The sequence below is a fragment of the Giraffa tippelskirchi genome, chromosome 2, assembly GCF_054371585.1.
Source record: "Giraffa tippelskirchi isolate mGirTip1 chromosome 2, T2T-mGirTip1v1.2.pri, whole genome shotgun sequence".
In the NCBI taxonomy this organism is placed as follows: domain Eukaryota; kingdom Metazoa; phylum Chordata; class Mammalia; order Artiodactyla; family Giraffidae; genus Giraffa; species Giraffa tippelskirchi.
This window is the reverse complement of record NC_137276.1, coordinates 110,709,187-110,734,925: the sequence shown is the minus strand read 5'-3', so window position 1 is coordinate 110,734,925 and position 25,739 is coordinate 110,709,187. Positions and strand designations below refer to the sequence as shown.

The window sequence follows — 25,739 nt, the reverse complement described above, 5'->3', positions numbered from 1 at the left end:
TGATATATATTTTAATCATCAAAAAAATGGATACACCTAAAGAAGAAAAAATAAGCAGTACTGCCCAAAGAACACCAACACAGTATTAAAAACAAATTCAACTGATAATTGAAGACATTCAAACTATATCGAAAACAACCACAGGTCTCTTGCTATTTTAACAAATCCTATGAACAGAGTATTTTCTTTGCCAGAAAAAGCGAGCCTGCCTGAGCAACCAACAGTGATCATAGGACAGCTGACTCCTACTTTCCTTCCCCTGCTCAGTGTCACCAACATAAGGCCGATTTCTTCATGGGATACTTATCTCTAAAAAACGGAAATCAGGTTTATGTGTTCAGAGAACTATTCTCACAACCAAACTCCAGAGGGAAGTAACCTGCAAAGTAACCCAATCTCACAGGCGCTGGGTAAACAACTCTTCTGATGAGTGACACTGCTTCTCAAACAGGTGTGAGATATATGTGGCCCAGATAAAACACGTTCACAGAGGAAGAACAGCGCGTCCCTGCTATTTTGGGAACAATGACCATGGCACCAAAGTGACGCCCAGCAAGGCTTTATGGAATATCTGTCTGCGAGCAAAGCCTGAGAGAAGAGGGCAGGAGGAGGCAAATACTGCCTGCAAATATCCTCCGGGCCCAGGCACAGACATGGACTATCCTCCCGGGCCGGGTGTAGACATGGACTACTCTCCTGTCCTGTGTGTAGACATGAACCTGAACTATTCTCCTGTCCCAGATATAGGCATGAACCTGAACTATGCTCCTGTCCTGTGTGTAGGCATGAACCTGAACTATTCTCCCGGCACGTGTGTAGACATGGACTATTCTCCTGTCCTGTATGTAGACGTGAACCTGAACTACTCTCCTGTCCTGTGTGTAGATATGAACCTGAACTATTCTCCTGGCATGTGTGTAAACATGGACTATTCTCATGTCCCGTGTGTAGATATGAACCTGAACTGTTCTCCTGGCATGTGTATAGACATGGTCTATTCTCCTGTCCCGGATATAGGCATGAACCTGAACTGTTCTCCTGGCCCGTATGTAGACATGGACATGAACTATCCTCCTGTCCCTGGTGCAGACATGGGCATGAACTATTCTCCCACCCTGGGTATAGGCATGGACCTGAACTATTCTCCCACTCGGGGTGTAGACATGGACCTGAACTATTCTCCCGGTCTGTGTGTAGACACAGACTAACTATTTTCCTGTCCCATGTGTAGACATGAAACTGAACCATTCTCCCAGCCCAGGCGTAGACGTGGACATGAACTATTCTCCTGTCCCATATGTAGACATGGGCATGAATTATTCTCTTGTCCTGTGTGCAGACATGGACCTGAACTATTCTCCTGCCCTGGTGTAGGCATGGACCTGAACTGTTCTCCTGTCCCGTGTGTAGACATGGACATGAACTATTCTCCTGTCCTGTGTGTAGATCTGGACCGGAACTGTTCTCCCACCCCTGCGTGTATTCCAATTTGACCCACCACAGAAAGAAACAGGATCTCAGGCTGGAGCTGTCATGAAATTAAGAGATCACTGTTAATTCTTAGGTCAGCATGGAGCTTCTGGTTTGTTTGGGCAGCTTGATGCACTGAAACTGGCACATACCCCATGGGCAGTCCCATCCTGAACTATTATCTGTTTCTCTTGAAATTTTCCCAAAGCAAGGTTAAAATGGGAAGAAATGGCATATCTCACCTCCCCACAAACCCAGCTGTTTTCTCCTGTGAAATGAGTGAGACAAAGAGGTCACTTAGACAGTATCTAATGCTTACATCCTTCATAGCAAAGGGATGATGCACTTCAACACACAACTAGAGAAATACTCCCCAAATGCTCTCAATGCTTGAACAAGAGTCAACACACAAGTACAAGAGTGCTGAGCCAGAGCACACATGACACTTGTGTCACCAACAGGCAACAGAACAAGCAGGATGAATGAACAGGAGACCACAAAGTTTCCTGGAGGGAAGGGTCGTCAGCCAGTAAATAAACCTCTCAGCAGGTGTAAGGCCCGCCCAGCACCCACTCCATATGGACTTCATGAAAGACCCTCGGCACTGTGATGGAGAAGCTTCTGGAGGCCCAGCGGCTCTGCTGATGTCACCAGCACCCCTGTGGGGGCCAGAGTCTGACCCCCAGGTCATTCCTGAAGCCACCACTGCCAGAAGGAGCCGCACCGCCCGCCCACAGCCAGTCCTCGGCGAGGGCCCCCCTGCGTGGGTTCCTATCTCTGCATCCAAGTTACATGCCCGTCCCTGAGACCCTGCAAGGCTGCTTGGTGCTGCTGCCCAGAGGGCAGGATCCTGGCACGTGCCCTGCCCTCCTCCAGGGGCCACATCCACAGGTCACTGCACCCCACACGCCTCTGTCCCACCCACCCTCACCCCTCATGCCACATGCCTCCTATGAGCACATTTTACACTAATGAGATGAAGCCACGGTTTAAAACACACGGTTTTCCCGTGTAAGAGACATACACTTCTCTCTCTCGATGTTCTTTCAAAACTTCATTTTCTTCAAACCCTATAAACCGAGGGAATCCAATTTAAATCCACGGGTTGGGAACAAAGCCCCTTCCCCAAGCATCCTTCTGCCTGGGAGGAACGGAAGCCGACCAGCCTGGGGCACCTCAACCCAGGGACACCTGCCCTGGGCCACACACAAGGACCAGGCGGAGGCTCACGACCCCACAGGAACCTACCCCACAGGAACCTGCCCGGCTCTCCCGGAACTCACTCACGGTCTCGCCCACAGACCACACAGGACAGGCAGAGCCAACGTGTGAAGAGAAGCACCACCCCCTTCACAGGTTGGGCTGCCCTTTTCCTCCCATCCTTAAACAAGCTGAACCAGAGCAGAGGATGAAACCCTCCTGGGAACATCTTCTTGCAAGTAAAGCATGTCTCAGTAGGAAACAAAGGTTCTCCTGGTATCTGTGTTTCCACAAGGCTGAGGTTTCCTGCTTTGTGACCTGGAATACCTACTTGTGATGTGACAAAGCACGAAGTCACCAGAACAGGACTGTTTCTGAGGGCCAGGCATGCACACCTGCCAAGTCAGTGCAAAGCAATATGTCCCTACACTGACTTCAAGTTCTAAAAAATTAAATATATCCTGCTCACAACGCATGGGGCCAAGGGCCTGCAGACAAGGCAAGCCTGGTATTGGCAGGGCCACGGGGCCACCTCCAGAGAGCACCCACCACGGGGACAATCGCTGCCCAACACAAACTGCCCCAGACATAGGACAAAGGGCTCTACGTCACAGAAACCAACACAGGCCCCAAGGAGCATACTGAACCCTCTGCAATCTCACAGGAAACGCCACACGTGGGCACTGGCTGTCAAAAGCCTTCACCAAGGAGCCGCGACCAAAAAATTCCATAAAACTCACTGTTCTGTACCTGCCTCACTAGGAAACCCATGGCTGGTGGGGGGCAGAGAGCAGGGGCACTGGACAGACACGCGTGCAGCTGACACGAGGGGGTCCTAGGGAAGGGCAAAGTCCCTTTTCCCCCCACCCACACACCTCACCTTGTGAGCCCCGTGCAGCCAGAGGGCTCTCACGCCCTCTGGGGGCTCCACGCTCCTGTCCCCTCTCAGGCTATCCTCTGCGGACTGAGGCTCTTCAGCACATCGCAGCTCCAGCATCTCCAGCACCTGGGTCAAGACCCTGTGGTGAGCCACGTCCTCCCTCTGCAGCCGCTCCTTCAGGTCCAGGCGCAGCAGCTCCAGGGCCCGCTGGTGCCTGCCCTGCACGGCCTGAAGCTCAGACAGGTACTGCAAGCGCAGAGCATCCAGCTGTGACGCATGTTTGGCCTCCAACACACTGATTTCAGCATAGTGTTTCATCTGTGACTCGGTCTCATGCGCCTCTGCCAGGGCCCGCCGATCATGCTCGAACGAGGACCTCAGCGCGTCCACCTCAGCCTGGTGCCTGGTCTCCAGCTCCGCAGTCAGGGACAGGATATGCCGCTCGTGCCCCTCCCGGAGGAGCCGCAGCTCGTGGGCATGCTGCTCCTGAGCCTCCCGGAGGAAGGCATCTTGCTCTGCAGCCAGTTTCTCCGTGATTGCTCTACGTTCTTCCAAAAACCTGAGACAACAAACCAAGTGAACACACAGCAGACGCATAGCCACAAGAGCACCGCAGGGGAGCCCGCTTCCAGGGGAGAGGCTGCCCCACCCGGGTCCTGCCTGCTCTCCCCCGTCCCTGGGCCCCACCACCAGCCACGAGCCAACAGGGAAGGGCCCACGAAGCCAGAGGAGCTCAGGCTGGAGCCCAGCATTCCTGGTCACAAACGAGAGTGCAGGGCACAGGACCCCAGCCAAAAACCACAGATACCTGCAGGAAGCAGGTGTGACTGCCACTCAGTCAAGAGAAGACCTCAACAGGGAAGGGGTGGCATGCCCTACAGGAGCCCCCAGGGCTGCAAAAGGTGTTCAAAAGACTCAGAAACCAGCCTCCACGGGGTGACTCAGGCCTGAACCACTGGGAGCTGTGGAGCAGAGCTGGCTGGGAGCAGTCAGGAGGCACCTAGAGCCCCAAGAGGAGCAGGGGAGAATCTGCACAGGTGCCGTGACACATCAGGCGAATGACAAGACCTGGGACATGTCTCAGGTACCAATTGCCCACCAGACACCATGGAAGCCTCTCCACGGATCAGCCCACGAGGAGGACACTAAGGTCTCGTGAGCCTGCACATCGCACCTTTGTCCATCCAGCTCACATGGTGGGTCAGGATTTGAACTCAACCATCAGACCCCAGGCCAGGAGTTTGTGCAACTGCCTCGAGATGCTGGGAAGCAGCTGACACACTGGGAAGCAGCTCCAATGATCCCAGCGCTCGTCAACACCCCTGGGCAGTATAGCCCAGGTCTGCAAAGAGGCAGCAAACCAACAACATGCTAAGCCTACTTAAAAACTTCAGGGAAGTATATACATAGTTGAGAAAAGCTGTTTATTTTTTTTAATGAGTTTAAAAAACACAAGAAGATTCATGAATGAGCCACACAATCTTAGGATAAAAAGGCTGAAGTTCTGCTACTAAAAAACTGAAACGTGCAAAGAACACACACACTTGTCAAAGATGCACACCTGGCCGCTTGGCTCACGGGACACAGGCCCCACAGGAAGGATGGGGATGCCATTCCTGCCAGAGGCCTGCAGCCCTGAGAGCAACACACACCCTTCTGAGGACCTGCCTCACCCTCCTGGAGACCCGCCTCACCCTTAGGGGGCACAGGGAGGGGACCTGCCTTGCCTCACTGGCCGGGGGGGTGAGTGGCTCCGAACATAACAGGCTGCTACAGGGGCAGCACCCACCTGCTCTGGGCCACCTTCAGCTGGAGGGTGCAGTCCTCCTTTAGGTGGAGCATGGCAAGCTCCTGGTCCTGGGCCCCTGGGGCTAGGCCACAGCCCAGCTCCCGGCCACACTGGCTGCACCGCAGAGACTCGTCTCCAGTGAGTCCAAGCTCCAGCTGCCGCAGGCGGCCCTGCTGTTCCATCAGTGACCCCTCAAGGTCCAGGATCTGAGCTGCCTGCTGGTCCTGAAGTTGCCTCATTTCGGATTCTCGAAGCTCAAATCTGTTCATCATGGACCGCTTCTCCAACTCCACCTGTTCTCGCAGGTCAAGGAGCATCTTTGTCAGCCTCTCTTCGGCCACTCTCCGCAGGTCTTCACTTGTAACTTTCCACTTGGCCTCTTTCTCCCTGAGTTCCTGTTTCATTAGCTCAATCCTCTCCTCAGCACTCTTCAGTTCTTCCTGGTGAGCTTCAATTAAATTATGTTTCACCTACAACCACACAATTTTCTTTAAGAAGGAAGAAATTAAATGAAAAGATCATTGGCCATAATGACCCAAATCCACCTCTGAAGACAGAGAAGTTCTGTCAGCTATTAATACAAGTACTAGTCCCACATTGCTGGACTAGATGAAGCACAAGTTGGAATGAAGATTGTTGGGAAAAATATCACTAACCTCAGATATGTAGATGACACCACCCTCATGGCAGAAAGCGAAGAGGAACTAAAGAGCCTCTTGATGAAAGTGAAAGACGAGAGTGAAAAAGTTGGCTTAAAATTCAACATTCAGAAAACTAAGATCATGGCATCTGGTCCCATCACTTCATGGCAAATAGATGGGGAAACAATGGAAACCGTGATAGACTTTCTTTTCATTGGCTCCAAAAATCACTGCTGATGGTGAATGCAGCCATGAAATTAAAAGACACTTGGTCCTAGGAAGAAAAGCTATGCAAATCTGGAGAGTATATTAAAAAGCATAGATATTATTTTGCCGACAAAGGTCCATCTAGTTAAAGCTATGGTTTTTCCAGTAGTCATGTATGGATATGAGAGTTGGACCATAAAGAAAGCTGAGTGCCAATGAATTAATGCTTTTGAAGTATGGTGTTGGAGAAGACTCTTGAGAGTACCTTGGACTGCCAGGAGATCAAACCAGTCAATCCTAGAGGAAATCAGTCCTGAATATTCACTGGAAGGACTGATGCTGAAGCTGAAGCTCTGATACTTTGGCCACCTGATGAGAAGAACTGACTCATTGGAAAAGACCCTGATGCTGGGAAAGGAAAGACTGAGGGCAGGAGGAGAAGGGGACGACAGAGAATGAGATGGTTGGATGGCATCACCGACTCATGGGCATGAGTTTGAGTGAGCTCTGGGAGATGGTGAAGGACAGAGAAGCCTGGCGTGCTGCAGTCCATGGGGTCGCAAAGAGTTGGACACAACTAAGTGACTGAACAACACAGTCCCACAACATATGTGAACAGAACAATGGGAGTGTTTCTCGTGCTGATGGGAATGATGGAGACTAAAAGGCACAAATCTAAGACTATCTGCCTAAGTTAACTGTGTCCATTGCCCAGCACCTGGCCCCAACTGTTACTCTAGGGCTGGCAGGTCTGGACACAGTCAAAGGCGGGGACCTCCTCTGCAGTGCCAAGACCAGCTCAGGGGCTCAGACATGAGAGGGACCTCCCATCAAGGGGGGGCCGACCCCCTCAGCCCCAGCAGAACCACCAGCAGGCGGCACAGCTCACAGGAGAGCAGCAGACAGTAAGGCCAAGCCTCTGGACCTGCCCTAAGAACGATCCAGGTTCTGCAAGGAACCTGAGAAGAGCTGGTGAGCTGAAACCAACACTCTTAAAGGTGCTGTATGAAAAGGGACATGAACCAGAAAGCTGAACACACACAAATATCCTAACTTTCAAAACAGGACAAAAAGTAGGTCAGCATACTGATCAATCACTGAGGAGACACAAAAAAAAACAAAACCAGAAAGGTCTGTGAAACTGACCTTGACTGGTTATTTAAGTCATTAAAGTTTAGGGCCTGCTCTTGGTGACGGCTAAGAATCATCTCTAATCAGAGGAAACAACTGCAGGCTCTGGATAAGATCCAGGAGATTCAGGGCTGGGGGTCCTGACACCCAGAGTAAAGAAATGCCCTGGGTGACCAACCCACCTGTGCCATGGATGTGCATCTGGAAATGCTCCTTGGTTGAACCAGCAGAGCCGGGAAGTGAGGGGGGAAGCCCACCAGGACAGGGCAGGAGGTGCCGGAAACCAGCCCAGTTCTCGGCTGGTGCCTGGTCACATACGAGCAAGTGGACAGAAGACTCAGACACAGACAGCCCAAAAGGCCTAAGTGCACCAGCCCGGGACAGGCTGACACAGAGAAGACGGGGAGGCCACCGGCCTCTGAAGGGGTCAGGGGCAGCCTCCTGGGACTGGGCCCTTGACCCATGGGGTTGGCACTAACTCCAGGTGAATACAGTCAAAGGTAAAAAGTAAAATGGACAGAAGAAGATGCTGCATCAAAGAAAACACATGGCACTGGGCAGAGAGCAGGTCGATTCCAGCACAAAGAAGCTATACCAGAAAAGGGGCATTTCACTCACGATAAAAGTGTAATTTCCCAAGAAGACATAATGGTCATAAACGTGTAGTTAACAGAAATGCAAAACACAGTAAATACCATGAGAGCTAAATGGGGCGAGAGCTCACTCCACATGCCTCTCTCAACAGTTCACACGAGATCAATCAGTGGCCCAGGAAGCACTCAAGACACTTGAATGTAAAAATCCATCAAGAAGAGTCTGTCCTTCAGGGACCCTCTGTGAGGCTGCAGGCCTTCACATGCCCGTCGTCACCCCCAGCGCATCAGTAGGGGGACAACACGTGATCTGCCCGTGAAACTCAGCCTTGATGGAGAAGGACCTGGGAAAGCATCACAGGGAGGAGGAGCGGACAGCCACAGAACTGCCCAGATGGTCACCTTGGGCCTTGCAGAAGAAACACTGAGAGAGTCACCTCAACTCCGCATCTCCAGGCCTCGGTGAGGCCGCTAGTTATTTAGGGGAGGCGCCCAAGCTGTGGGCCGGGGTCTCATCACTGCATGTTCACGGCTCCAAGTCTTAGTCGTTGGAGAGAGCCTGGCGGCTGGAACAGCGCAGAAGACACAGTGGACAAGGCCTGAATGTGGCCTTGCTACGCACCCTGGCACCCCTCTGAGGACCTAGTCAGTTCCCCTAAGCCCTGCAGGCTCTATAAGGGTTAGGATTACACACTTGGGTCTGAGCTTAGGTGGCATCCCATCCCCACCCAAGGGAGGCACCCAGCAAACGCTGCTGCAGGCAAAGGGTTGAGCTGACCTCGGGGCTCATGCTGACCTGGACAGTTCACATGCAGCCCTGTGTGCGTGGGCATCACTGCAAGGTAAGGCATTTCAACTTACTTTCTCCACCTCCTCTTTCAGGCAGATTTCATGCTGCAACTTCTCATGTAAATTTCTATTTTCTACTTTTAAGAGATCAATTTCTTCCTTGAGCTCCACTGGAAGCAGCACAAGCTGAGCCCTGTGTGTGGTTTCCAGGTCCAAGTCTCCAGCCAGCACCTCCGTCTCCAATTCCAAGGCCGTGCTCTGCGCACACAGGAGGGGCTTCTGGGCAAGCTCTGTGGGGACCAGGGGACAGAATAATCAGGCTGACCTTCCAACAGACAGGACACTGAGCTTCAGAAGCCCCAGACAACTGCACGTAGACTCAGAAACCCCTGTGGGAGCACGGTACCAGAAGGGGACATGGCACACCCGTCTGCAGCCCAGTGGGCACTGCGCACCAGAACCAGACGAGCAGAGCCGGCCCAAGCTGTCCACACCCGCTGCTGCCCCTCTGGTCTGGGTACTGAGGAATCGGCCCCCAGAGCTGCTCAGGCCAGGGCTCATCACTGTCCTGGGCTGGAGGAAGAGGCATAGGGCACTACTGGAAGATACCAAGCAGCAGCCATGGGACACCGCCCACATGGGAAGGAGAGCGGGGAGGACTGGGCACCAGCAGGCGTGACCCTGCTCTCTGGGCCATGTGCTAGCCTTTCACAGGCCCACTCAGCTCCAAGGGGCCCCAGCCTGGGCCCTGAGCCACAGGCCCTCAAGGCAGGACACGCAGACTGGCCTCCTCGGCTTGACGCGGGACCCACCCCCTCCCAGGCTCCATGTCAGTGCCAGCCGTGCATCCACTCTCCTGGGCCCCAGGCCACGCCCGGGCTGACCACAGCTTCTCCATCCCCATGACCCCAGGGAGCCCATCCTGCTGCCCGGGCAGGACCTCTCCTGACACACAGGGCCTGCTCCTCAACCCTGAGGACAGGCCTCCGGCGCCCCAGCTACAGAGTCAACAGCCAGAGCGCGTCGTGCTGGCGGCTCTTGTGGGATGCGGTCACAGCCCACAACACCCCTGCAGGCTGGTCACACAGCCGCTCTTAAGAACATACCTTGGCTGGGCTCCTCTGGAAGCCCTGAGGGTAGCTCTCCTTCCAATGCTTCCTGCTGGGCATCCTGGGAGGACGTCCCCACGGCTAGTTGGCACTGGTGATTTTCTTCTAACCGTGTGCGCAAACCCAGGCTCTCCTTCAGGGAAATCACAGAGGAAACCTTGTCAAGAGCCTCTCAGCCTGGTTCCTTGACCCTGCCTCCCAGAGTTCCACATGGAAGCCCCCTTCCTGAACCTCACACGCCCACACCGCCTACTGCCCCCACGTCTCACTCCCAGAAGGGAGGCAGGCATATCCTCTAGAGTCAGCTGTGGGCTCGGTGCCTCCCCGCACCCCACACCCACTGGAACCCAGGGCCCACCCTCCATGTCCCAGAGTCAGACCTGCTGGGCCTTCCGTACGGCCAAGGCCCTCGGCTGAAGGGTCCCACTCCGCCCCGGGACACCCTCCCTCCCTGCTCCACACTTCCCAGCCAGAGCCCATGCTGGGCCACTCTTCTCCATGATGCTCCTGGACACAGAGTCCCAAGCATCCTCATGCAAGGTGGGGAGGGAGGGCAGAGGGGCTCAAGGCTGGGTCAGCCCTTTCTGCTCCCTCCAAGAGGCAATCTGTCACCATCTCCCTCAGAATCAACAGAGGGTCCCGTCAGCCTAAACATCCAGCACTCAATAAGCTCAAATCATCCTTTAATCAAGAATGAAGTCCTCGTATGGTCACTGGAGAAAACAACTTGACTGATGGGTGGAATCAAGCACCCCCCTCACTCAGCTCACAGTGGGTCAGGTTCTGAGCGGGAGAGCAGACCCAGCACGTCGGGCGAGAGCGATTCACCGTTCAGGGAGAGGGAAGGGGCCAGAGATCCCCCCCCACTGAGCAACGGCCAGTTCCAAATGACAAAACAAAAATAAAACACAGGAGAGTGGGGGCAGGGAGCCAAGAGCAAGGGCTAGCAGCTTTGGAGAAACAGGCAGAACACGGCAGCGACACCCAAACACGTAAAAAGACATCCTGGCTCAGTGACAACCTAGGAGTCGCACCCAGAGATTTCCTGGCCAGGGTCAGCATCGGCCAGAGGGGCGTGAAGGGTCCCATACCCAGCTCGGGGGAGTTCCACCAGCACCCTCAGTCCACATGGCATGTCAACACATCAAATACACACCAGGCACAGGCATCCACCATGCACACAAGCCCACACATAGGACTTCTGCTCAAACACACATACACTCTATGATTTTACATTCCCTCAGATGATGAGACACAATTTATAAACCTATGAGGAGAAGAAACGGGGACAGAGGTGATCAGTGAGCCAGGGGTGACCAGCTGCTGGAGAGCCCAGAAACACAGAAGGCTCAGAGGAGCACGCATGAGCTGCCCACACACCTGGGAGGCCAGGCAGTGGGCGCAGAGGTAACTGCACGACCCCCAGGGGCTACAGATCACGGAGGCTGGCAAGGGGTGGGGACCCCACTGTGTACCTCACCTCACAGACCCCAGCAGGAGACCAGTAGAAACCAATGGCCCTGGGAGAGAAGGCTGCCCCCATGCCCCCCCGGTCAGACAGCCCCCAAGACTCCACAGTGCTTCACGCCTCCTGGGATGGCACAGCCTCGGGGCACCAATGCACAGACCACCATCATCCCACATAACACAGAGACCCAGATGGATGGAGATAGAGCAGAAACCTCTCAATACCAACAGTCACCTTCAGAGAAGAGACCAAAAGCACTCCATCCCTGACACTGAGCAGAGAACACAGAAAAGAACCCAGAACAAAAAAGCAAAGCCCTTAGAAATTAAAAATGATTGGCACTTCCCTGGGGGTCCAGAAGTTAAGACTCCTTGTTTCAGATGCAGGGGGCGTGGGCTCAATCCCTGCTCAGGGAACTAAGATCCCACATGTCGTGTGGCATGGCCAAAAAACACCAACATAAGAAAACGTTTAAACGATAACAGAGATAAGAAATTCAACTTCAGAATTAGAGGAGAGAAGATCTTCCACCCCCAAAGACGCCTAAACAAATGTGAGAAGAGAAATGAGGACTGAAGGACACCAGTGCTTTCACTCTGGAGGCCCACTGTGACACTTGCTCACAGGAGTCTCAGAAAACAAAGTGCACTGAAGAACAGTCGTCCAAACAGCTGAGCAGCAGCTCAAGACATCTATCTTGCTTCTCTCACTGTGCACTGAACCCAGGGACAGTAAGGCGTGACCGTGGAAGCTGGAAGAAAACTCAAGGAGCCGTAGGAACTGCAGACACATTTATTATCTCCTGACTGGCACAGCAGCCATAGCAGCAGATACACTGTATTCTCTCATGGCTGACCCAGCAGACACAGCTATAATGCATCCTCAAGGGCTTTTCAGGTGGAGCTTATTTATGCTTACAGAGCAAACATAGCCCATGGCCCAGTGGGCTCATCGTGATACACAGTGCTATGAGTGATCTCAGCTGTTTTACAACTACGTATTTACAGAACACAGGGTGAGAGCAAGGGGCCACGGGGCGAGAGGGCTTGACCACACCATCTTGGCTAATCCACTCTTTCCCGACAGTGTCCCAGACTGAAGAGAGTCAAGGCCCTACCTTTTCCTAGTATGAAAGATGGACCCAGACCCAGACCAAGTGCCATCACAGGACTCTGAGAAGCGTGGGGGGCTGACAGCTGCCAGAGGCTCCCTGGGTTGAAATGGCATGGGTTGCCATTTCCATCTCCAGGGGATCTTTCCCACCCAGGAATCGAAACCAGGTCTCCTGCATTGCAGGCAGATTCTTTGACTGAGGTATGAGGGAACCCCTGATGCATGTTAGGGTGTGTGTGGCTTTTCGAGTTAGTGTTTTTGTTTTCTTTGGGTAAATATTCAGGAGTGGAACTGCTGTACCTATTTTTAATTTTTTGAGGAACCTCCTTCAAGTCAGGCTGATAGCACAGCCTTGCCCAGTGCTGGAGCCAGGAGAAAGAAGCCACTCGCCCCCTGGAGCTCTTCGTCCAAACAGGTGCACAAGGCTTCCAGCATCACAGGGAGCCCCGTGAGCCCCACTGCCACAAAGGGCAGAGATGCCAGAGACAAATGGCACGGAGGCCACTGGCAGAGGAGCACAAAGGCCACTGAGAACATGCCCAGCACACGCTCACCCAGCGCTTCCCCAGTGCAGGTCGCCAGCATGCGTGAGGCAGGCGGTTGGGGAGCTCATGGAGAGTGTGGGACCTGGTCAGGACCCAAGCTGCCATTCACCCGCCTGAGAGTCGTGCTCTGAACCAGCCGGGTGGTCGTTTTAAACAAGCAGACACAGTCAGCCTGTGGAGATGCCAGAGACACAAGAGCAAGTCTCCCTCCACTTATCAGCATCACAGAAGAAAGCTTCTGTGAAAAGGATGGAAATCCAGATTTGAGAACATAAAGATAGCCCATTTCCCAACTAAAGATTAATGAAACACAGCCTTCTCGTGATATACTGAGACGCTCATATACCTCAATAGCGCACACACACACACACACACAGACTGATTAAAAAGCAGGCAGAGACCTGCAACAGACATTTCTCCAAAGAAGACACCCAGATGGCCAACAGTTACATGAAAAGACACTCCACATCACGAATCGTCAGAGAGATACAGATCAAAACCAGTGAGGTATCACCTCACATCTGTTAGAGCAGCTACTGCTAAAAAAACAAATAACAAATGTCATCAAGGGTGTGGAGTCAAGGGAACGCTTGTGCACTGTTGGTGGGAAAGTGAACTGGTGCAGCCACTGTGGAAACCAGGAAGGAAGTTCCTCAGAAAATTAAAAATAGATACAGCAATGCCACTCCTGAGTATTTACCCAAAGAAAACAAAAACACTAACTCGAAAAGCCACACACCCCAACATGCATCAGGGATTCCCTCATACCTCAGTCAGTATAGAATCTGCCTGCAATGCAGACCTTGGTTTCGATTTCTGGGTGGGAAAGATCCTGTGGAGATGGAAATGGCAACCCACACCTGGAGAATCCCATGGACAGAGAAGCCTGGTGGGCTACAGTCCATGCAGTCGCACGAGTTGGACATGACTTAGCGACTAAACCACCACCACCACCATTCATAGCAGCACTATTTACAACAGTCACGACATGGAAGCAGCCTGAGTGTCCATTTGCAGACAGATGAAGAAGATGTGGCACCTACACATGTACAGACCTACACACACACAGGAACTACTACTCAGCCACAGAAGAGGAGAACCTGCCACCTGGGACAACACGGCCACACCCTGAGAGTGATACACTAAGTGGGATCAGTCAGATTGAGAGAGAAGTACTGCATGATCTCACTTCTGTGTGGAATCTAAAAACCCACCTCCTGGAGAAGAGACTGGTGGTTGCCAGAGGCGGTAGAGGGCTTGTTGGCAAAGTGGGTGAAGGGGTCAAACTTCTAGTCAGTGGATAAGAGTCCCAGGGTGCCTGCACAGCACAGGGTACAGTCAACAAGGCTGCACTGTCTGTCTACAGGCACTGAGAGAGGGATCTTACAAGTTCTCATCAGGGTACAGTCAACAATGCCATACCATCTGTCTACAGGTGCTAAGAAAAGAGATCTTACAAGTTATCATCAAGGTACAGTCAACAACACTGTCTACAGGTGCTGAGAGAGGGATCTTACAAGTTATCATCAAGGTACAGTCAACAACACTGTATGTCTGTCTACAGGTGCTGAGAGAGGGATCTTACAAGCTCTCATCGGGTACAGTCAACAACACTGTCTGTCTGTTGCTGAGAGAAAGATCTTACAAGTTCTCATCGGGTACAGTCAACAAAGCCATACTGTCTGTCAACAGATGCTGAAAGAGATCGTACAAGTTCTCATTGGAGTACAGTCAACAACGACATACTGTCTATCTACAGGCACTGAGAGAGGGATCTTACAAGTTCTCAAACGGGTACAATCAACAACACTGTATGTCTATCTACAGACACTGAGAGAGGAGATCTTACAAGTTCTCATTGAAAGAAAAACGCTCTGACTCTGCGGAGGTGCAGGTTCACCAGACTGAACAAGGAGACCCGTCACATCACAACCATGCATCCGGTCATCACACCAACACGGGACACTCAGGTCCGGTCAGTCACACCTCAAGACACAACAAAGCTGGCCCATCACCTCAAGCTGCTCCCGCTGAAGGCTGAGTCCATCAAGATGGTCTCTTTCTTCTTCTGATGTCTCTTCCAAACAGGCACTGGGCAAATTCAGAGAGAAGCTGTGCTGTAAGAGCCTGACATGGCACCTTGCCCCTGAATCCCACTGTCCCTGGGACCCCACCACTGTGCCAACCTGCAGGGCCACGCCCACCCACTTTGGCCAGATGTCACCAACCACACCCACGTGCAGACCAGTGCCAGCTTCAACATCACCATGCCAAGACCCAAACATCAGTGTGTTCTCCTGGGCTGGGCTGGAAGCCACTCACCTGGTTCCCATGGCCTCCAGCAGGGAGTCATCCCTTCCCTCCTGCAGCCGCCGCTGCAACAGGATTAGGTCCTCCTGGTAGCTTTGCTCAGCCTCCCTCAGCTTCTCTTCGAAATAGAGCCTCAGCTGCTCCAGTTCAGACTCATGCCGGCTTCTCTCCTGCTGCTGCTGCTGCTCCAAGTCTCTCTTCAGGAGCTCCAGCTCCTCCACGTGAGACGCCCGGGCCAGGAGCTGCTCACGCAACTCTGTATGGGTGGACACGAGCGAGCATCTCAGACACGGCCCTCAGGGGAACTGAGACACTGAAGACCCCACAGTGTGGGGCCAGCACAGAAGTGTACAGTGGGAGCCCATCTCACCCCAGAACCTGTGAATGGATGCAGGCCCCCAGGGCTTGTGCTACGAGCACGGGCCTAGAGCAGGAAGACCACCGGGGAGACCACTCAGGCAGCCTCAGCGAACCCCAGTGCCCCTCAAGGGCAGTGGGCTTCCTCAGGCTGGCTCCCCAAGCCACAGGGGCTCTGAAGACAGAGAGGAGGGGCCACCTCTGGGCCACCAGCCAGCAGGAGATGGGACCTCGGTCCCACAGCACTGGATTCTGTCAACGGGAAGTCAGGTCATGGCAGAGCCCAGCACCTTGACCTCAGCTGTGGGTGACGCTGGGCAGAAACAGCCCTGCCAGCTCAGATTTCCAAGCTAATAAATGTGGGTGGTTTTAAGCTGCTGAGATGGTGGTATTTTGTTTACAGCAACAGAACAGTAATACAGACCATAAACAACTGTCACCACCACCACTATTCTGATTAAGAGGTGCTGCCAGCTGGCCCACCACAGCCAGTGACCAGCTTTCAAATAATGGGGAAGGAGACAGGTCACTGTCCCAAATCTACATCCCCCATGAGGGCCGTAACCACACAGGGGAGGGTGCAGAGGCAGCACACAGGCTGTAACCCATGTGTGAAAGCATGTCTGAAGCCCACCCTCAAGTCAGTCCACCAGCTCTGCCTGGAGCTGCCCTCTCCCAGGGACCACCAAGGCGGGTGAGGGGCATGGCTGGAGCCTGTGCACCCCCACAGCCATTGGGGTGATCTTGGGTCCTTTCTCATAACTCCGTCCTTTGTTCCTAACAACACAACAGGGCAGGTTCTACTGTTTGAGGCCTATGTGAAGAGCAGCAGACAAGCCCACGCCTCTTGGCCCTGTGCTCTTGACCGGGGTCTTGTGCCCTCAGTAAACATGGCATCACCCTCCAAAATCAGAGTTCAGAGCCACAGGAGCCTGACAACACTTGCCACAGCTGAGCTTGCATGCCCAAGAGGTGGTATGCAGCAAGGCGCATCTGTGACCCGAGTTCCCTCATGAGAACAGCGTTTTCACGGTGCTTAACCAAGCCCCATTGGGAGTCCAGTCTCACGTATGAACGGTGCGTGCCACCACACGGGAGGATACAGGCTTCCAGAGTCACCGCTAGCTCGCCTATGGTGAAGCACAGGGGCTGCCACAGCTCCACAAAGCGCCGCCACAGGTCTCATAATGCACACAGGTTTACAAGACCACTTTTTCGGGCCTGCAAAACTGTTAAGTTCTAGTTTGGAGTTTCAGCAGTTCAAACTGCAGGTTTCCCTTCTGGGGACCTGGATTGGTAACACAAGGTGCTCACCACTCAGCTCCTGCCTGCTGGACCTTGCAGACTCAAGCTGGGCCCCCAGGCGCTGGATCTCGTCCCGGGACCGAGCCTGCAGCTCCTCATAGGATGCGCGCAGCCTCTCCAGCTAGAAGACCAGGCACAGTGTGAGCGCCGGACTGCGGCCCAGGCACCAGGTCAGAACACGCAGCTGCCTCGGCCCAAGCCCACCCCCTTCCCCCAGGTGGCAGCCCCAAGACCATCCAGAGGAATCTGTGGCGGCCATGGTCTCACATGTGGACGCCTCTCAGGCTATGTACTCATTCCCTGCAGAGACCTGCCCCCACTTTGTCAGGGAGGGTGGAGGAGCCGCCTCCCACCGGCCCCCTTCCCCATCTGTGACCTTGGTCCCTTACCCCCATGCAGCCTGTTTGCTTTTTTCCAAGTTGCCTGGTCAACCTCCCTGGGAAGCATCTTCTCTTTCAGGGTAAACAGAGCTTTGCGCACTGAGTGTGTGCCACGTGCCAGCCAAACCTGCACCACTGGAGCTGAGGTGCACCACCCGCCCTCCTGGGGGGCCTAGGCTGGAGTGGCTGCCCGGCCTAAGTCATCAGTGTGGGGCCAAGCCTCCAAGGGAGCGAGGGTGGTGCTGGCCTGTGGCTGCCCGCTGCCTGTGAAATGGGCCCTTCCTTTTTCAGGGCACAGGACAGAAGCCTGCCTGTCCTGTTCAGGCTGCCTGTCCCCAAGATGGGGGCAGCCACAGGCCCCGCCCAGCCGGGCTGGCCTCTGTCTGGAGGAGACAGGAGCCAGTGCAGCAGGGCCAGATCTGGCTCCTCCTGGGCCCCATGACTCTCCTCCCTGCAAACCCAGGCACCAGCCTCAGTTAACTCCGTCTGCCAGTCACTTCTGATTTCTTGAACCAATGCATGGGGCGCTGCTTGGCTCTTGGTCTTAGTGACAAAGGCCCTTCAGGTCCCTGAGTGAGATATGTCCACATCACCCACATTTTGGTAAGTAAAGTTCCATTGGAATAAAGTTCTGAAAATGTGAGCAGCAGCTTGCACCCTTGATGGCTGGAGCCTGTAGACGTTCCAGGGGTGCTTGTCAATGGCACGAATTCTCCAAGGGTAGGACTGGACACCATCATTAAGTCACAGTCACAGACTTTACCTCCTGATGTGGCTACCTACTGCCTCCAGCAATTACTGAGAGTCCCTTTAAATCAGGGCTTAGAGTATGGAGGTCCCTCAAAAAACTAAAAACAGAACTGGCATATGACTCAGCCACTCCTGGGTATACATCTGAAATAATGGAAAAACTAATTTAAACCCTTTCTCGCTCCCTGGCCATCTTGGTGGCTGCTCTTGGTTGGAGGCATCCCGCATCTAAGGAAGGAAGATGGTGGCTGCGAAGAAGACAAAAACGTCACTGGAGTCGATCAACTCTAGGCTCCAGCTGGTTATGGAGAATGGAAAGTATGTGCTGGGGTACAGACTCTGAAAATGATCAGACAAGGCAAAGCGAAACTGGTCATCCTTGCCAATAACTGCCCAGCCTTGAGGAAATCTGAAATAGAGTATTATGCCATGTTGGCCAAAACTGGTGTCCAACACTACAGTGGCAATAATGTTGAACTGGGCACAGCATGTGTAAAATACTACAGAGTATGCACACTGGCTATCATTGATCCAGGTGATTCTGATATTATTAGAAGCATGCCAGAACAGACTGGTGAAAAGTAAATCATGTACAATTTTTCTTTAATAAAACTGGCCAGAGCTTGTTTAAAAAAAAAAAAAACTATTTTAAAAAGACACATGCACCCCAAAGCAACCTAAGTATCCACTGACAGACAGATGGATAAAGAAGACGTGGACACACGTATAATGGAGTACTGCATGCGTGCGTAGTCACTCAGTCATGTCTGACTCTTGTGACCCCATGGACTGCAGCCCACCAGGCTCCTTCTCCAGGCAAGAATACCGGAGTGGATTGCCATTTCCTCCTCCAGTGGATCTTCCTGACCCAGAGATTGAACCTGCATCTCCTAAGTCTCCTGCATTGGCCAGCGGGCTCTTTACCACTGAGCCACGTGGGAATCCCAAAATGGAACACTACGCAGCCATTAAAAAACAAATACTGCCATTCACAGAAACATGGATGGACTGGAGAATATTACACCAAGTGAAATAAGTCAGAAGGAGAAAAACAAATACTGTATATTATCAGTAACATGTAAAATCTAAAAAATAAAACGAATATATACACAAAAACACTCACAGTTATAAAGAACAAACTATGGTCATCAGTGAGGAGAGGTAAGGGAGAGAGGCAAGTTAGGGGAGGGGATTAAGAGGTACAAATATTAAGTATAACTAAGCATAAAATCAACTATAAGAATATACCATACAACAGAGAATACAGACAATATTTTATAATAGCTATAAATAAAGTATAATATTTAAAAATTGGGAATCACTATGTTGTATGTCTAAAACTCACACAATATTGTAAATCACCTATACCTCAATTTAAAAGTAAAAAAACACGTAACACAAATTAGGGCTTAAGTTTTGGCTGATGACAGAGTGTGAATCCAATCCAAGGTCTCCTCAACTCCCTCCTGCACTGACAATTCAAATAAAGAAGCCGGTGCCTACCTCAAGCTGGTTCTCCTTTTCCTTCTTTTGGAATCTCAGCTCCAGCTCCTCCAAGTACTGGCAGTGCTCCAGCTGCAGGTCTGCACGTAGCTTGCTCAGGGAGGCCTCATGCTGCGCCTCCTGCGTCTGAAGGGAACCTGCAAATGGGCTGGGGCCTCAGTTTGTGACGGCACAGTGTCCTCCACCTGCAGCGACAGCTACACGCACAGCGTGTCCCCAGGCTCCCTGCAGACCCTGTTTTCTCCAGACTCTGTTCTTAGGACCCCTCTCTCCTCTGGGACAGAGAGAGGGAAGGAGGAAGGGGAAGGCACAGGCCAGCAGACAGTGCCTATTGCCAGTGGGTGTCACTGTATAACAGAAAGTGAACAACTGCATATTACTTTTTTGGTAGCAAAACAAATATGTTCCAGTAGCAGAACACGTAAAAACTGTCCCTGAAACGAAGGATTCTGGAAATTTCAGGGAACCCGAGAGGCCTGTGACCCACGAGGCAGGACCACACTGGCTCGGTCCTGCTGGTCAGTCACATGGCAATCTCTCTAGGATGACACAGGAAAACCAGCCCCTCCGACCTTGCTCATTTTACTAAAGACTCACATTCAGCTTGATTTTTGGCTTGAAAAACCTTCTCCAACTCAGCTTTCTGTTGTGCCAATTCTTTCTTAAACTGGTTTTGTAAATTCTCCAGTTCTGACCGATGCTTTTCCAATAATTCTCGGCGTAGGTTTTCTAAGCACGAGTCTCTCTCGGATTCCCAGTCTTGCTTCAGAACCTAATTTAAATGAGAAAGAAGAAATGATAGCCAATGGTTGATTATTGAGGTAAAAATATTTCAACCTTGCATTCAAAACCCAGTCATCCCTGCTCAGACCAGACTGTGAGTACAGCATGCGGCTTGAGACGTCCAGTCAGACAGGAACAGCAGCAGGCAAACATCCCAGGACACGAGGGCCTGGACCGTCAGCCAGAAACAGAAGTGGTCTTGGATCAAAATCACAGGAACTCAACTGACGAGTCAGGCATCCATCACCCACACAGACCCAGGTGCTATAGCAATGCAACCAAGCTCTGCAGGGCCAGACGCTGCCCAAGTGTCCCGAGCTGGACAGCTGGGACTAAGGGTGCCCTGAGCTGGAGCATGAGGCTGTCCTCCACTTGCCACCTGTCCCAAGTGGCCAGGACACAGTCCTCAACACCACCCGCTTCCAGTGCCGTCACCAGCACCAAGAGCTCTTCTACAAAGGTTTACTTGAAAAAGGGATGGATCACAAGAGTCAAAAGTTTGGTGAGGGACTTCCTCAGAAAAGAGCTAATTCTGTTACACCCTAATTCAAAACTCTTCCCCCCAAAAGGGGGCATGGAGTGGGAGCAGCAGGACAAGCAGAGCACCAGCTGGCGTGCTCAGCGATGTCAGCACACCAACCTCTGCCTTCACCCTCGGGGACACTTGTCCCGTATCTCCACCCCTGCCATGGCTTCCTAAGTGGTGTCCGCATCTCCCGTCCCTGAGGACTGAGGTCTGTGGCCTAAGCACAGCCAGGGCCAGGCCACAGGGCTGCTCAGAAGCCAGACGGGAGGGAAGAGCCTCCCATCACACCAGGCCACACAAAAGACATGAGCAGTTGCTGAGGAACCCACGCCAGGCAGAGAGAGCAGTGCGCCACACTTCCCTGGCGACTCCAGCTACGACTGCATTGTGAGAATCAAGTGGGAGACCCCGGGGAGTGAGGGAAATACCACCTACACGGAATGACATTTTCCCATCCTATGTACCTCTATCATCTGGGCATTTTTTTCCATTTCTGATTGTAGCTTCTCCTTCAGCTCAGCTGCAAGACAAACATAAGAAGTGGCTCAGATCACTGAGGCTCAGACTTCCCCATAGTCTGGTTCCCCAGAGAGGACAAGGCTCCGGCACCACAGGCCACTCCATAGAACACCTGCAAACACCAACAGGACAGGACAGGATGCACCTGTGAGAATCGAGAAGGTGAAGACGGCTGCTTGGATGAGCAAATCACGCTTGTGCCCAACAAAGGACAGGAGACGTCCAGCCAGGGCAACAGTCCAGGAGGACCATGTGAGGCTGGCTCTGGGCTTTGCAGATCACTGAGCCTGCCTCATCCTTCTGCTAGTAGAACCTTGGCCCGTCCGCCCCACACCGGGCCCCGCACATATCCAGGGCCTGGAGTCTAAGATCCTGCAGGGCCAGCTTCCAGGCTAGGTGCTGGACAATAAGTAAAGGGAGACAGGTAGAGACGTTCAGGTCCTGACAGCTCCCCACCGGGAGGAAAAAAGCACGAGAAGAGAGGTGCCAGGCGCCAGGGGAAGAGAAGATGAACTGGGCCAGGGAAGCAGCCGAGCGTGGAGCTGGGAGAGCAGCAGGCGACATCCAGCACCGCCAGGTGCCGGGAGGGTGGCCAGCAAGCCCAGAATCCATGCAGAGATCCAGCCACCGCCCTGCAAGAACAGGTTCCAGGTCCATGGGGGCCCCGCCCATGGCAGAGCTGCAAGGAATAGAGGGCAGATGGGCCTCTCTGGGGACTGTTCCCAGGGGTGCTGGTGGAGGAAACAGCATCAAAACGGGCCTAGGATAAGCATGTTTCATATTTTTAAAATTTAACAAAAGCAGGGGAGGACATGGAATAATCTCCTTGTGTTTGCCTGAGTCTCTGTGAAGATGCATCAGAGGACTGAGGAGGATGCTTCTGAGGGGTGGAGGGGCAAGAGAGGAAGATTCTGCAACCCAGGGTGGGTCAGAGAAAACAGCCCAAGGCCTCTTCTGGGAGAAAATAGTTTCACGCGGGACAAACAAAAGAAGCCACCAAAGTGCTGCCTTGAAACAGCTTTAAACAGGTGAGTTACACAGTACACAAATTACAGCTCAATAAAACTATTATGTAAAAAATGATTTCTACAAAAATCCCAGCAAAAAATGTACCAAGAAACATCAAAAATGACAACATAAATGTTCACTTTAAGGCCAGAGAATTGCAAGACTGAAAGGCGCCTGAGGTGCCACCAGCAGCAGATGGCCTCTGAGCACAGTGAGGAGCCAGGGGTGGGGGTACGGGTGGGCAGGGGGCTCTGGGGCAGTGGTGGGGGTCCAGTAGTGGATAGAGGTCCAGGTTGGGGGTCCAAGGCAGCGATGTGGGTCTGGGGTGGGGGTCTGAGATGGGGATGGAGGTCTGGGATGGGGATGGGGGTCTGGGGTAGGGGTCTGGGGAGGGGATTGGGGGTCTGGGGTGGGGGTCTGGGGTGGGGATAGGGGTCTGGGGCAGAGATGGAGGTCTGGGATGGGGATGGGGACTGGGATGGGGATGGGGGACTGGGACGGGGGTCTAGGAGGGGGATAGGGGTCTGAGATGGGGGTCTAGGGCAGGGATGGGGATTTAGGGTGGGAGTCGGAGGTAGGGATGGGGGTCTGGGGTGGGAGTCTGGGATGCGGATGGGGGACTTGGATTGGTATCTGGGGTAGGGATGAGGGTCTGGGATAGGGGTCTGGTATAGGGACTGGTGTCTGGAGTGGGGGTCTGGGGCAGGGATGGGGATCTAGGGTGGGAATGTGAGGTGGGGATGGGGGTCTGGGATGGGGATGGGAGTCTGGGTCAGGGATAGGGGTCTGGAATGGGGATGGAGGTCTGGGATGGGGGTCTGGTCTGGGGCAGGGAGGGGGGACTGGGATGGGGGTCTGGGGTGGGGGTCTGAAATGTGTGTCCAGGGTGGAGATAGGGGTCTAGGGTGGGGGACTGGGAAGGGAATGGGGGTCTGGGGTGGCCACAAACCGTGGCCAGAGACAGAAGCTGAAGAAGCAACAAAGAAACTCACAGCTCTCGAGCCAGGTTTCTCTGTCAACACCCCCAAGTTGTCGCCCAGCCCCGTGCACAGCCACCGTGCATACCCGCCTCCTCACGGACCAGCTCCAGCTCCCGGCGTGCACGGCTCTGCAGCAGGGCCCGCTCCTGTGCATGCCGCCCGGTGAGCTCAGCGTGCAGCTCGGCCAGTGCCGCCTCCTTCTCGCGCTGCAGGTGTGCCTGCGTCCGCTCCAGCCGTGCCGCGTGCATGTCGCTCAGGCTCAGGCGCAGCACCTCCAGCTCCAGCTCCTGGAGGACAGTGAGGTTAGTCATGTGCCGCCACGAAAGACAACGTCATACCACCCAGGTGAGGCACGCGGTGTCGTCAAACCATAAGGACTGAAGGTAGGATAGTGGCTGCCAGGGGCTGGGGAGATGTCATCAACAAACATGGTTTCAGGTTGGTGAGATAAGAGCTGTGGAGACAGATGGCACTGACGGATGCACGACACTGTGAAAGGACGAACGCCACTGAACTGTGCACCCAACAATCGTTAAGCTGATAAATCTTATGAGTGTTTTACTAGGTTGGTACAAACGTAATTGAGGTTTCTGCATTGTTGAAATTTGCTGTCTGATATTGGTACAAATGTGGTTATTTTATACATCATTTTGATGCACATTTCTTGCTTTATTTTTTTCTACTACTGACTTATTACTTTAAACTAGGGGAATGCTGTTAAGACAAAAAACAAATTCAAGCAATTTTCTTATTTGAGTTCAAAATGGGTCATAAAGCAGTGAAGACAACTCACAACATCAACAATGCATTTGGCCCAAGAACTGCTCATGAACGTACAGTGCCAAGGAGGTTCAAGAAGTTTTGCAAAGGAGACAAGAGCCTTGAAGATGAACAGTGTACTGGCTGGCCATTGGAAGTTGACAACAACCAATTCAGAGCAATCATCAAAGCTGATCCTCTTACAGCTACACAACAAGTTACTGAAGAACTTGTCGACCCTTTATGGTCTTGGCATTTGAAGCAAACTGGAAAGGTAAAAAAGCTCAATGAGTACTTCATGAGCTGACCAAAAACCAAAAATATCATTGGTTTGAATTATCACCTTCTCTTATTCTATGCAACATCAACAAACCATTTCTCAATTGGATTGTGACGTGTGACGAAAAGTGAATTTTATACGACAACCAAGGACGACCAGCTCACTGGTTGAAACAAGAAGCAGCTCCAAAGCACTTCCCAAACCCAAACTTGCAAAAAAAAAAAGTCATGGTCACTCTTTGGTAGTCTGCTGCAGGTCTGACCCACTATGGCTTTCTGAATCCCCAAAAAAACATTACATCTGAGAAGTATGCTCAGCAAATTGATGAGATGCACCAAAAACTACAAGGCCTGTAGCCGGCATTGGTCAACAAAATGGCCCCAATTCTCTTCCACAACAATGCATGATCAACTCTTCAAAAGTTGAATGAATCGGGCTAAGATGTTGATTCATCCACCATATTCACCTGACCTCTCGCCAGAAGACTATCACTTCTTCAAGCATCTCAACAACTTTTTACAGGGAAAATGCTTCCATAACCAGCAGGAGGCAGAAAATGCTTTCCAAAAGTTCAATGAATCCTGAAGCATGGATTTTTACACTATAGGAATGAGCAATCTTATTTCTCATTGGCAAAAATGTGCTGATTATAGCAGTTCCTATTTTGATTAATAAAGAAGTGTTTGAGTCTAGTTGTAATGATTTAAAATTCTTAGCCTGAAACCGCAATTGCTTTTGTACCAACCTAACACAATTTTTAAAAAGACCATGACAAAAATAGAGGTTGAGGGAAGTATAAACGGAGTTTAAATAATTACGCAAGAGGAAAGTGAAGGTGGTGATTAAATTTAGACTTAGACAAATTAAGTATACATACTGTATTTCATAACCTCACCATTAAAAGAACAGAAACTGTGTACTATTACTTCAAAATGCATAAAAAGATAATTTCTTTGTAAATCCCATGATAAATAATAATTCAAAGAAGGCAAAACAGGTGAAAAGAAAGGAACAAAACATGCAAGACAGACAGAAAACCCAAATTAAATGTCTGGTGTAAGTATATGCACAGCAGTGATGACATTAGATACAAGGAAATTCACTGCCCAATAAGAAGACAGATTGTCAGGCTCAGTTAAAAATCAACCCTATGCTATTCACCAGACATACATCTCAAACTGACGTCTGCAGTGATGCTAAGGGTGAAGGAGAGAAGAGCCCAGGTCCATTTACACAAAGCTCCACAGCAGAATCAGCAAGGGAGTGCTCACTTGGGGTGGGCAGTAGGGATCAGGGCCAGCACTGTCCCACCTCTGACCAGCAGAGGGGCCACCTGCTGTGCAT

The 25,739-nt window shown here is 52.2% G+C and overlaps 1 protein-coding gene and 1 pseudogene across 22 annotated transcripts in view; one reads left to right on the top strand and one right to left on the bottom strand.

Annotated features, from left to right (window-relative positions):
- Positions 1-25,739, bottom strand: part of PCNT (pericentrin) — a 106,451-nt gene that overhangs the window by 71,984 nt on the left and 8,728 nt on the right. For 19 of the 22 annotated variants that reach the window (XM_081570242.1, XM_081570243.1, XM_081570253.1 and 16 more), the window contains exons 4-14: positions 23,442-23,643; positions 21,314-21,369; positions 20,138-20,312; positions 19,541-19,677; positions 16,917-17,028; positions 15,258-15,501; positions 14,951-15,026; positions 9,807-9,942; positions 8,773-8,990; positions 5,340-5,809; positions 3,551-4,109 (exon numbers count right to left, since the gene is read on the bottom strand). In XM_081570242.1, coding sequence (XP_081426368.1) covers positions 3,551-4,109; positions 5,340-5,809; positions 8,773-8,990; positions 9,807-9,942; positions 14,951-15,026; positions 15,258-15,501; positions 16,917-17,028; positions 19,541-19,677; positions 20,138-20,312; positions 21,314-21,369; positions 23,442-23,643 — 2,385 coding nt within the window. The remainder of the gene's footprint in view (positions 1-3,550; positions 4,110-5,339; positions 5,810-8,772; positions 8,991-9,806; positions 9,943-14,950; positions 15,027-15,257; positions 15,502-16,916; positions 17,029-19,540; positions 19,678-20,137; positions 20,313-21,313; positions 21,370-23,441; positions 23,644-25,739) is intronic. The other 3 variants (XM_081570262.1, XM_081570263.1, XM_081570264.1) reach the window with 1 other exon arrangement.
- LOC145538323 (large ribosomal subunit protein eL30 pseudogene) lies at positions 18,279-18,674 on the top strand (annotated as a pseudogene).